This window comes from Nannobrachium achirus, assembly GCF_963921795.1.
Source record: "Nannobrachium achirus genome assembly, chromosome: 1".
In the NCBI taxonomy this organism is placed as follows: domain Eukaryota; kingdom Metazoa; phylum Chordata; class Actinopteri; order Myctophiformes; family Myctophidae; genus Nannobrachium; species Nannobrachium achirus.
The window spans coordinates 54,211,102-54,223,156 of record NC_137810.1 but is presented as its reverse complement, the minus strand read 5'-3'; the positions used below and the strand labels follow the sequence as shown (position 1 = coordinate 54,223,156).

At 39.6% G+C, this 12,055-nt stretch overlaps 1 protein-coding gene across 1 annotated transcript; it reads left to right on the top strand.

Annotated features, from left to right (window-relative positions):
* Positions 1-1,225: 1,225 nt before the first annotated feature.
* On the top strand, positions 1,226-11,474 carry bsg (basigin; the record flags this gene model as incomplete). Its single annotated transcript, XM_080730296.1, has 9 exons — positions 1,226-1,232; positions 1,710-2,060; positions 3,542-3,713; positions 5,797-5,888; positions 6,204-6,343; positions 6,559-6,838; positions 9,871-9,895; positions 9,992-10,067; positions 10,321-11,474. The coding sequence occupies 8 exons, from the start codon at positions 1,226-1,228 to the stop codon at positions 10,050-10,052; spliced, it is 1,128 nt and encodes a 375-aa protein (XP_080586422.1). The 3' UTR covers positions 10,053-10,067; positions 10,321-11,474.
* Between the last annotated feature and the right edge of the window lie 581 nt (positions 11,475-12,055).

The following is a 12,055-nucleotide window of genomic DNA, read 5'->3' as shown; positions in this document are numbered from 1 at the left end:
GTATTAGTAGGACTCTAGCTGGGGTCTGGACAGGAGAACCTATATATTACTTTTCATACAGCATTCACTCCGAAGGTGACCTTTTTCTAATGGCGGCGAGGCAACACTTAGCAAAAAAGGTCACATGATATTTTGAGACAGAGGCTCATGTGCTCAAAAACGAGTCCACTGCTCTGACACGTTGAGTTTACTTGAGCTGTTTACTTTGAATAGGAAGTGGTTTGAAAACGAACCCTGCCCAAGAAGCATGGATACATTACACGAGCGCACACACACATTGTATCACTTTCTCATACAAATCTGTATCACTTCCTTATTTTCGACAAAGAAAGCATCTAAACAAAATGTACAATGAGTAGCTGGAAAATGAAGGAACAAGGGTGTGCCTGTTTTTACCGGAGGCCAAAACAATAATTCAGTCCCTGGAGGATTCCGCCCCTCCTAATAGGCGGCACCTGACATAATAACAGTGTGATGCATGTGATCTGTGATCCTATGGTGATTTCTCTTTCCCTTGACTTTAGAGGACGGTCGGGGTCCAGATCAGTATTTGTTTAGGATAGTTTGACAATGGCTGGGCTGGGTGGACGCTGCAGGGTAGCCAGATCAGCATGATTTATCCTGTAGTGTGAGAACTAGGGATGGGACGATATGAAAATTTCATATCACGATTATTGTGACAAAAGAAATCGCGATTTACGATTTTATCACGATAAACAAAATCCATTAACCTGGGGCGGAACATTTGCCAAAAAATAGCCGATCTACAAGCTCACAACGCGTCACATTGCGATGCGTTGTGAGCTTGTAGATCGGTCTTTTTTGGCAAAGACATTTGATAGAGTGAAAAAAAAACTGTATCAAGTATGTATATTATAAGTACCTTTTACCGATTATAGAGGGTTTAAGTGGTGCCGGATATGCAGCTCGGCAAAATAAAAGGTGAATTGATCCCAGTGCATGACAGAGAGGACGATATCACGATAATTTAAAATTTAAATCTCCAAGATACGATTGTCGTGTTTTTTATCACGATAAAAGATAATATCGCGTATCGTCCCATCCCTAGTGAGAGAACCTTATTCTTCTGTCACTCTCTGTATTTAATCCTCTGCAGAAAGCCCTAAAAGAGAGCGTGGTTATTGCCCTAGAATCTAGGGCCTAGATTATATTCTAACTGTTCTTGGTTAACAACGTCTAACGGAGAAAAAGCCATTAGTCTAAAATGCAAGGTGCATGACTCTTGACCTAATTTTCTTTTTGTACATTTTCATCTCAGTCTCTCACCTGCTTTGCCTTTTAATGTGTTGCACACTTTTCTAATTCTGCTGGAATCTCATTGGATGTTTTTCATCGTGTATTGCATCGCATGTCACATTCACTCTCAGTGGCTCAGAGCGCCATGAATAATCCAAAGTATTACTTAAAATAATTGGGTCAAATATCATATGTTGCTCTAATCCATGCATACTCATTTGTTATCATATCATTTGTGTTCTATTAACTTGTTTGCTCTTTTCTTTTTCTTTCTGTCTTTCTATTCGCTTGCCTGCCATCCATCACTTCATTCTTTTTCCACCCCATTAAATCAACCGACATGCATTAAACACATCATGCTCAAATTCATTTCAATTCATGTTTTAAAATCATTCTTCCCAATCAATTGAAAACCTCCCTATTATGCTGGGGCTGAACATAACACTGCTCAGCCGGCTTCATAAAGTCCCCACTGTCCCAGATGACGTGGGTTGACGACAGTGTAGAGCTGCATTGTGAAGTGATAGGGTCCCCCATCCCCGAGGTGCAGTGGTGGTTTATAGTGGGCGAAGAGCACAACGAAAGCTTCACCCACCTCTTTGACGGGGCACAAGACGACAGAGTGCGAATAAATGCCACATACATCGCACATGCCACCAGTACTATCCGCCTCACTAACCTCGCGCTCAACGACTCTGGCACGTATGAGTGTCGCGCATCCAACGACCCTGACCGCAATGAACTGAAGAAGACGCCCAAAATCAAGTGGATCCGGTCACAAGCAAACATTATTGTGATGGAACGTGAGTGGTAGAGGAAGCAGTAGGAGACTCCAGTCAAAGCTCCCTGGCTGTTGATTCTCTGTCCCAATAGTGACGTTTCTGGAAGTTCTGGCTAATATCACCCCCCCGCCCTCCCTGGTCCAGTCCTCTGCCCTCTCCACCCTGCCCCACCTAGTATATCCAGTCCCCCAACTCCAGTGAGCAAACCTGGTCATGGTTTGTCGCTGGACCTGCCCCTAGACCTGTTCTACCTGGAAAACTATCTGATGCCTTTTTTGTCATGTAAAGCCTTATGTACAGTCTTAAAATGTAGGATGCATTTGGATATAATACTGGTCTAAAGGAGAGAAACGTGCAAATGGCTGCTGAACCAAATATTGTACAAACAAAACTTGGGGAATTGAATTCATGTGTATAAAAAGGGGTCAGATAATTTTATTAGAATGGTATGTTGTATTATGTTCTTTTGCAGCAAAATATAATCCATTACTAATACAATACTCTTTGTATTATACATTTCCTTTGGCTAATATCTTACTAAATTGTGTACAGAAGATGGCAACTAATTTTGAATGATGGATTACCAGCCATAGGGCATATTTCTGCCTTGTGGTCCAGTATTATAATTCTGCCCATACAGTTGGTCAGTCTAATCATCTGGACAAAGCAAAATTACCCTTTTAATTATTTGATTCACTTTAATATTTTCACTGGCAGATAATGTGCCTGTACTTTTCCATTTCTTATCTGGTTGCTTCTTCTGCATGTGCTTATCGTCACTGTCGGGCAGAAACCTTGTATCTCCAAGTTTCAAATGTGTACGTCTTTTGCCCTGCTTCATCATACAAGACCGCTCAAAACTAGTGAAAACAGCCGATCTACAATCTGCTGTTTTCACTAGTTTAGTACATTTTATAGATGATAAATACAAAACTAACGGTTTTGGACATACAAGGTTTCCACCCGACAACGTTATATTCTAAGATCCTTTTCCCATGACTTCACTGTAGAAAATAGTATCTACATTACTTCCCTCTTCCCAGCATGGTACAATTCCTCCTCATCTTCTACTGTCTGTAAGAATAGAGCAGCACCCATTTCACCCTCCTTTCTGAGCCTCTGTACATCCTGTGTTCTCTTAGTTTGATACTTTAAAAGGAGACTTGTTCTCTTCCTGCGAAGTGGTAAGTTCCAGGAATTGTCAAGGTGTCAATTTACAGTTATTTTCAAAATGGCGTATCCATTAGTGTGATATTTTAGCATGGATATGTAACAAATTGTGACTTCGAACCTTGTAGATCGGATCAAGTCCAATCTTGGACAGGTGTTTGCAACAATTGATTTCTCAGTGACTTTAAATCCTTATTCATAGATGAGATGCTTTATCAGATTAGTTGGCAAGTGTGTGGCTAACACTGCAAAGAGAATACAGTTTTAGAAAAATGATAGTGAAATTAGTAATACAAATAATAACATGACAATTGTTTCCCCCCTCTATTTAGTTCCAACCATCACTGCGGATCCAGTTGAAGTGTCCAACCAGACCTCTGCTCTGCTCAGCTGCAACATCACTGTCCCTGCACCCCTGACCATCAAGGGCTCCCATTGGCTGTACAACAGCAAAGTAGTTGACGATTCTACATCCACTGAAGGCACTCCATACACGACTCTTAGGTAAGTAGTGAGATATAGCCCTCATACCGTGCCAAACAGTTACTTTGTATGTGAAGAATTTAGCTGTTTCACTTGCAATACATCAGACCTTTTGATGGTAGAACCATCGCCCCTGCCCTGAAATTTTCATTATTTGACAGTTTAATCTGTCTGAGAAGGCAGTTCATATTCACCAACAATAGAAGTGGCTGTGAATGACTGATCCAAACAAAACAAAGCACACTATATTACTCGATACAGATGACAGCTGCATTCACTTGGATCTCCATTCCTCACCGTTTCACTCCCTCTTGCTTGTCCTTCCACTCTTGCGCTCTTCATTTCTTGCTCCGCTACACTTCTCTCTCTCCCTTCTCTCTGACTCTGTCCCTTGTCCCCCTCCCCTTGGCTGCTTCCATTAGCAGCAGTGCTGGAGGCAGGGGCGTCACAAGGGGGGGGGGGGGGGGGGGTATTGAAAAATAGCAGATACACAAGCTCACAGCAAGCTTATAGATCTGCTATTTTTGAAAAGTCGTGAAAATGTGTGCACATTTTTGAATATATCTATTTTTTAAGCAAACATTTGTAACTCAAATTTTGCACCTGGGGGGTCCCAGGAATTCATATTTTGAGATGGGGGGGGGGGGGGGGGGCAAATACATATCATTTTGTGGGTCCTTCACATGAAAAGGTTTGAGCACCACTCAAAAAACCTTAGAAGGATTTGAATGAAATATTCAAAGACTTGCACAAATTATCACAATTATTCAAAAAATAGCAGATCTACAAGCTCGCAGCGTGGCACTCGGTGCCGCGCTGTGAGCTTGTGCATCTGCGATTTTTCAATAGTTAACGCACAAAATGACGTGTAATAATGCGTTCCCAGTTTAAATGGGTTAAACCCCCTCCCCCCCCATGAAGAACGTTCATGGGGGCCCCACAGTGAATCCTTATACCCAGGGCCCAGAATTTGGTGTGACACCCCTGCCTTGGCTGCTCCACTCAGGCACTCAGTGCTGTTGATGAGCAAAGAGATGGACTGTGCAGCCGCGCAGCTTTGCCTGTAGCCCTGACAGCAGGGATAAGTGCCTCTAGCAGTCCGCTCGCTTTGCTCTGACCCTAATTCCCCACCAGAAAGAGCATTGCAGGGCTGTGTGTGGGGAAAGAAGCAGTGGCAAACAAACGTGTGACTGTTATAACCACTGGCAACTTTAAATGTTTGCTGCATGGACAGGCAGCTTTATCTTTTACATAATTGGAATTCCGTCGGCGATATGCTGCCTAATCTTTTAGGAAATCTAGTGACTGTACTGTAAATCACCCGGGGATAATGTGTTTGGAGTTGATTTATAGACATTTTAAATGTTTTGCGCTTAGTATTTAGAAAAAGGATGATATCCTCAAGGGAGTTTTTTTTTTACTTAACTCATTGACTGCCAAGGCACGAGTTTCACGAGTTATTACAGTACTCCCAGGCTGCCACAGCCCGAGTTTCCCGAGTTGGAAGCCATTTTGAAAAAAAAAAAAAAAAAAATTTTTTTTTTTTTTTTTTCAAACATTTTTTTTATAAAAAAATTTCTAAAAATGCCTCAAATGTATTAGGCATGATCGCAATTGCGAAATTGCATGTTTAGCCCCATAACAAACACATCTTTCAAAATGTCAAAAATGGCTGTTTTGTCTGACTTTGAAGGCTTGTATCTCATGAATGCCTGAACGGATTTCCAAGCGGATTTTTTTGTTTGAAAGCTGTTAAAAAGTACTACACATATGGTGCATGATCTAGGCATGGGCGTGCACGATCCGTGCACTAAAAATTGATCCGTGCACTAGAAATTTGGAAGGTGGCAGTGTTTGTTTTGTCTGACTTTGAAGGCTTCTATCTCATGAATGCCTGAACGGATTTCCAAGCGGATTTTTTTGTTTGAAAGCTGTTAAAAAGTACTACACATATGATGCATATATGGTGCATGGGCGTGCACGATCCGTGCACTAAAAATTGATCCGTGCACTAGAAATCTAGGATAGTGGCAGTCTGGTACTTGGGGGCCATCTTGAAATGGCATTCAATGAGTTAAAAGTTATTTTTAATTTATTCCTACAGCTTGAAGAAGATCACCACCAGTTCTGGCGGAAAGTATGAATGTGTGTTTGAGACCAGTGGTAGCCCTGTTGCGAAGACGATCGAAGTCAAAAGTAAGTAATCTAAAATACTGAAATACTGTCCCTTGGACATATCAGTCGATTGGCGGTGCAGTGTGGGTGTTAAGACGAACACCTACACTGCACGCCAATCGACTGATATGTCCAATTGCCCATATATGGAGATATCTTTATCAGTACTTGTCTCTTTTTATGCCCATATATATATATATATATATATATATATATATATATATATAGACCGGGGGGGTCCTCCTTTAAGCCAATTTTATTATAGGATATATACATTGTTATTCTTTATCTGAATATGTTGTCTTTAATATTAATAAAAGCATTTTCTTCCTGTAGCAACCCCCCATGTTCAGGCCTACAAACATGCCGAGCATGGCAATGAGAATGACAGGGGTGTGTTGGTCTGTGTTAGCCATGGATACCCACTGCCAACTGACTGGACCTGGTTCAAAGTGGAGGTGGATGAGAACCAAGTGGTATGCTGTTTTCAAGCCCACAATATTGATATTAAGTTTGACTTCATCTATTTATGGCAATTCCGTTCCAAGCCAAAAGACGCACAGCTCGGGTATTTAATGGAATGTGATTGTTGTTGTTTTTCACTCCGCTTGTTGAAATCAGTCCACAAATTCCAATGCCGTTTGAGTGAATGTGCCATTTGTCGCTAACTCTGTGTTCACACAACCCCTAGGCTATCACCAATGGCACCAATCCAGACAAATATGAGATCAAGAGCACCCCCAACAGGACAACTCTGATGATCCTGGAGCTGGACATCGAAAAGGACATGGGCGACTACGTCTGCGCTGGAGCCAATGAGCTTGGCGTCAACACCGACAAGATCCATCTGCGCGTCCGCAGCCGCCTGGCCGCCCTCTGGCCCTTCCTTGGCATCGTGGCTGAGGTTATCATCCTGGTCACCATCATCTTCATATATGAGAAGAGGAGAAAGCCTGATGAGGTCAACGATGGTACGTAGACCATATATCACCCCCACTAAGTTATAACCGCCATCAGATTCTTCAAGGAGATAATTTCTGTCCACTGACCACAGTTGCTGGTAGATTTCATGCATACTGACCCCTCTTTAGTATTTCAATAACACATTTATTTATTTTGGTACATGGGAAGAACCCATGGGAAGAACGTTACCTGTAAAAAACGATATATATATTTTTTATTTTATTTATGTCTGTCACACCATTATGTCTATTTTATACTCTCTCAGTGTTTCCCCTTAGGATGACAGTAGCTGCAGAGGTGGGCAATCTTTGTCAGATAGAAACGTCCTGGTGACTGAGGCTTAATTAAACACATTTATGCACAGTAATGAGCAGGGGAATTGTCTGTCCAATTTAATTTACCTATGAGAGGTAATACAAGTATAATCAATGCAATATTCATTGAATGAAAATGAAATCAACTAAAAGTGGGTAAAAAACTAAACCATTGCGGCAATAATAACGAAGAGAGTGGATGTGGGCTGGGCACATGGTGGTGAGTTTTAAATTGTCAAATAATATTGTTTGCTCAAGTAACCTACCCTGTTCATTTAGTCTTCTCCTTCTTGCTTATTTACAAGAAATGAACAAAAGGGGTGGAAAAAAAGACTTTAGGGGAAACATGACCTTGGGCGTACAACACTTTCTGTGTGCTGAAAATGTGACACATGATCATATGACAAAGTATAAATCATTCTTTACTGGCAAATACGAGGAGGCTAGCCTACAAGAAACACATAAAACCTCTCTGTCACAACGGGTACACATTTTGTGTATCATTATTTTATGCTTTAACTATTGAAAAATAGCAGATATACATGCTCACAGCGCGGCACCGAGTGCCGCGCTGCGAGCTTGTAGATCTGCTATTTTTGAAAAATCGTGAAAATTAGAATTTTGACCCGATTCGTCTTTTGAATCCTTCTAAGGTTTTTTGAAAAACCTATGTTTCTATGTCAGCAATCTGGCTAGCCATCGTCAAAGAAAAGGTCCTTTTCACTTAACTGGAGCTCAATTAGTCTGTTCTTGAGAGACTACTATGTCAGTGGTTCTCAAACCTTTTCATGTGAAGGACCCCTAAAATGATATGTATTTGGCCACGGACCTGCATCTCAAAATATTTAGTTCCAGTGACCACCCCAGAAGCAAAATTTGAGTTACAAACGTTCGCTTTGAAAATGCATATATTCAAAGATTTGCACACATTTTCACAACTTTTTCAAAAATAGCAGATCTACGAGTGCCGCGCTGTGAGCTTGTATATCTGCTATTTTTCACTGGTTAAAGCATTCAATAATTCTAGGCCTAAATGGGTTCAATTATATATTGTATATAGAACTAAATATCTTTCCAAATGTTTACTAAAGCTTTAGTGGTGATTCTTGAGTGCCCTCCTGGGTGCAGGTGGTAGAGTTGATTGGTAAAGGTGTGGCATTTAGGTGTTTGCCCTGTACTGTAGCTGCATGAATTCAATGCTGCTTTTTATTTATTTCATAACAGAATATTTAAAACTACTTTATTTTAGTAGTAGATTGAATCTCTATGAAAAGCATTTGTGAGGGAAATTATAATTTCTTTTATTATTTACACTTTTACCTCTCTGTTCGCTGCTGCTTTTGTGTTTTTGGTAAGTGATCAAAACTGCATGTCAGACTGCAGTGGTTGAGCTGAAATGACCGCTGGGGAGGGAGGGGGGGGGGGGAGCTATGGGATTCTGAATGCACTGCTTTCATAGTCACCACTTCTAAGAGAAATGTTGTTGAAGACTTTGATCACTCTTTCACTGGCCTCGCAATCTGAAATGAAATAAAATAAATCCTTATTGGTCATCAAAATGACAAAACATTTATATCTTGTTTTGCTGGAGCCAGTGAAAGCGTGTGTTAATGAGATGACAAATGTTATGTTTGAAGTGATGGAAAGTGGAACGCCTAAAGAATTTGAAGGTGCTAGCATTCTGTCCGCATGCCTTTTGCATCTTGTACTTTATGCATGATAAGTTATAACAGTTTTAATGAAAGTCAAAGAAATTGATATCATTTATCATGGCTAGATTAAAGATTAAAGGAGGTGTAAGTGATATTCTCTTGTATTAAAACAAGTTCTGTAAAAAGTTAAAGCTCTATATTCTGATAGTAATCATTGCTGTATTGCTGTAGAATCATGATTCTTAGCCCTTTAATAAATAGAAAAATACATTGTCAGCTTGGGTTTGTCAATTTCATCCAATCAGGAGAGAATACCCAATTTTATAGGTTCCATTTCAAATTTGTCTGCTAATTTCTTTATCCTCTATGAGTAACCATGAGTTTTCTCCTGATTGGAATGGATAAAATTGGTATCCCAACCTCAATGTATTTTCTGTTTACTAAAGAGCTGGGGAGTATTTGTTTTTGAACAAAAACTCTTTTGCACTTACTGCCATCAGAATATAGAGCTACTTTCACCATGCAAACATGAATGCTTTTCTGTTAGTTATATTTATTTGTTGGCATCAGCTTTGTTTTACTGATCTACTGACATTGCAATGTTCCGTGCTCTCCCCGTCATTTGAATGCCTGTATTGCATGAATAGGGTGGTGACGGGAACTGCTAACACAGTGAAGAATTTAATTATTTTCATTTAGTATTTGTAGTTCTACAAATTCATTATATAAAATGTGGCTAACTATCTTCGATCAGAAACACCTCTCATACAAAGTATAATAATGAAATGCAAATAAAAGTTTTGAAGAATTGAAGAGTTTAGCATTATCGTCATTACATTTCTATGAATACAATTTGTGAGCAAGCATACTCTTGAGTTCATGTTTGGTTAGGGTTTTCATTGCATTGTTGTAATCATGTTGCAGAGGAGGTCATACATTGATAACATTTGCTACCATTGTTCAGGGCGAGCAAGCGTTTGTCTCACCAAACCTTGACAAACACAAGTTAGACCACATCTCTGTTTATTCTGTTATTGACTTTTCTTTTCTGTTTACCCTTCTGCTACTTTTCAGACGACGACTCAGCTGCTGCTCCTATGTAAGTATAGTCCCTCTGCTCACTACCTTGACTCACATTTCAAATGGCATGTTTAGTTTCTTTTATAATGGACTTGGCATGAAAATGTGTTTTCAGGAAGAGCAATGCAACAAACCACGGGGACAAGAATGTGAGACAGAGGAACTCTAAAGACTAACTGAAGATATAGGAGGTTTGTATGACTTTTTGACAAGTTCTGTTCATTTTCTCTGGTTTAAAGGGACTACTAAATGTTTCCTTTGATACTTAATGTCTTTCCACTAGAGGGTGCCAGAGTTCACTAAAAACTTCTTGGGGATTGGTTGTAGTTGAACAACACTCAAGTGGACAGATATTACTTGTGACTCTGTTATAATGTAACCTACAAAGTAGAGTACAAAAAGAAGGTTGCTCTAGTTTCATCCCTTTCCTCCCTGTTTTTCTAGATGGATATCCTGGTGTCTACAGTCCAGGACTTCAGGAGCAATCGGCTGTTGTGTGGCACATAATATAGTGCACCTTGCAATTTTTAAATATCTTCTTTTGTGCTTGAGTGTTAATGTTTTGAGAAATGGACTGATTTCCTCTTGCTTTTGTGTTCTCTCTTCTATATTCCTATCCATATTGTGCAGCCGGGGGGAGGGGTTTATCTGAACTTGAGGCCATAGGGCAAATATTGCATGCGTTTGATCGCTGTCCTAGCAACTGTGTTTGTCCATTGTGAAACCATTTTAATGTTCATGTGTGGAATGCTCTATTGATGGGTTTTATTTTGTGTGCTAATCATGCTTCCTACATTGACTCATAATTTGCAATCTCTGCTATAATATTTGTGAGCTGTGAGTGGCCAATATTAAGACAGCATGAGTCCTATTTAAAAGGATCTGAAATATTTTTGTATCCTGGTACATCACTGCCATTTTTTTCCAGCAATGACCAAGTGTCTTGGTTTCAAATGTCACACAAACCAACCTTGGGCAGTCCTGTATTTTTGCCTTAACAAATACACACCATTCCGCTGGAATGCCATGCCACACACAAATGGTAACATCCGCCATGTTTTCTGCTGTAAGAAATGCACTGTTCCTGTAGTGGGAAGACAAGCAAGCTACCCTTTTAATTCACTCTTGGCTGTTTTCTCCTAATGAAGTATACTTTAGTTTTAAATGACCACTGCATCTGTTCTGTTGCCATTTTCACATCCACATTTAAAGATCCTGTATTATGGACCAAGTGTAGGAGTTGTCAAATGTGTTGCTTCTGAATACTAAATAAAAGCTGAAATTATGATGTTCAGATCTAAAATCCATACTATTTGGCGATGGGCTTTCTTGATCTAAGATAAATCATGTTTGAGTGTATTTAAACATCTCTCTCCTTTTTGTAGACGATTCAGAAGCCATATGTTCCATTTACCTGATTAGTATTGTGACTGAATGTGTTCTATTTCAGAGTTACTAAATTATGACAAGAATATAAAGCTATTGTCAAATGTTTTACGGATTTTGTTTGCGTAGTAAATAACCAAGCAAGTAGTTTGAACACTGTCAACTTGTACCAACTTGCACAATCTGAATAAAATTATTTGATTTAAAAAGTGTTTTCATAGAGAAAATTATTCATTTTATTCTTTAAAGCTTTTGCATGATACTAGGGCCAAATTGCATCTTATTCTCATGAACATAGATTTAACACATACTGCAGATTGTCTTATTTTGCCTGTTTATGCAACTCGTCCACATTAGTGGTTGGTTCATTAGCATAATGATATATAGCAAAATTAATGAAATGATAAAATGACATTGGTTTCTAATAAAATTAAAGCAGCTCTATGTAACGTTTCTCTTCTACCCTGGATTTAACATGGTATACCATTGAGCTAATACTTTGGTTAATAGAGAGCTTGCTCAGGGATACATTGAATCTTGACCATTATAGCAGAATTTGTGTCAGATCCTGTGTCTATGTAAGACATCGCCTTTGACACGATCTAAATGTCTCAACTAAGAGCAGGGAGACTAAATACAAGTTCGCCTTTAGGCCTACCATACAGATTGGACAAAAAAATGCTGTTACAACATACCCCACGGTTTCATAACTTGTTCAGCTATCAGTAGAATACTAGAAGTTCAGACAAATGCCCGCATCCATCACTGACGGTTAATTTTAGGTCACCCTGTC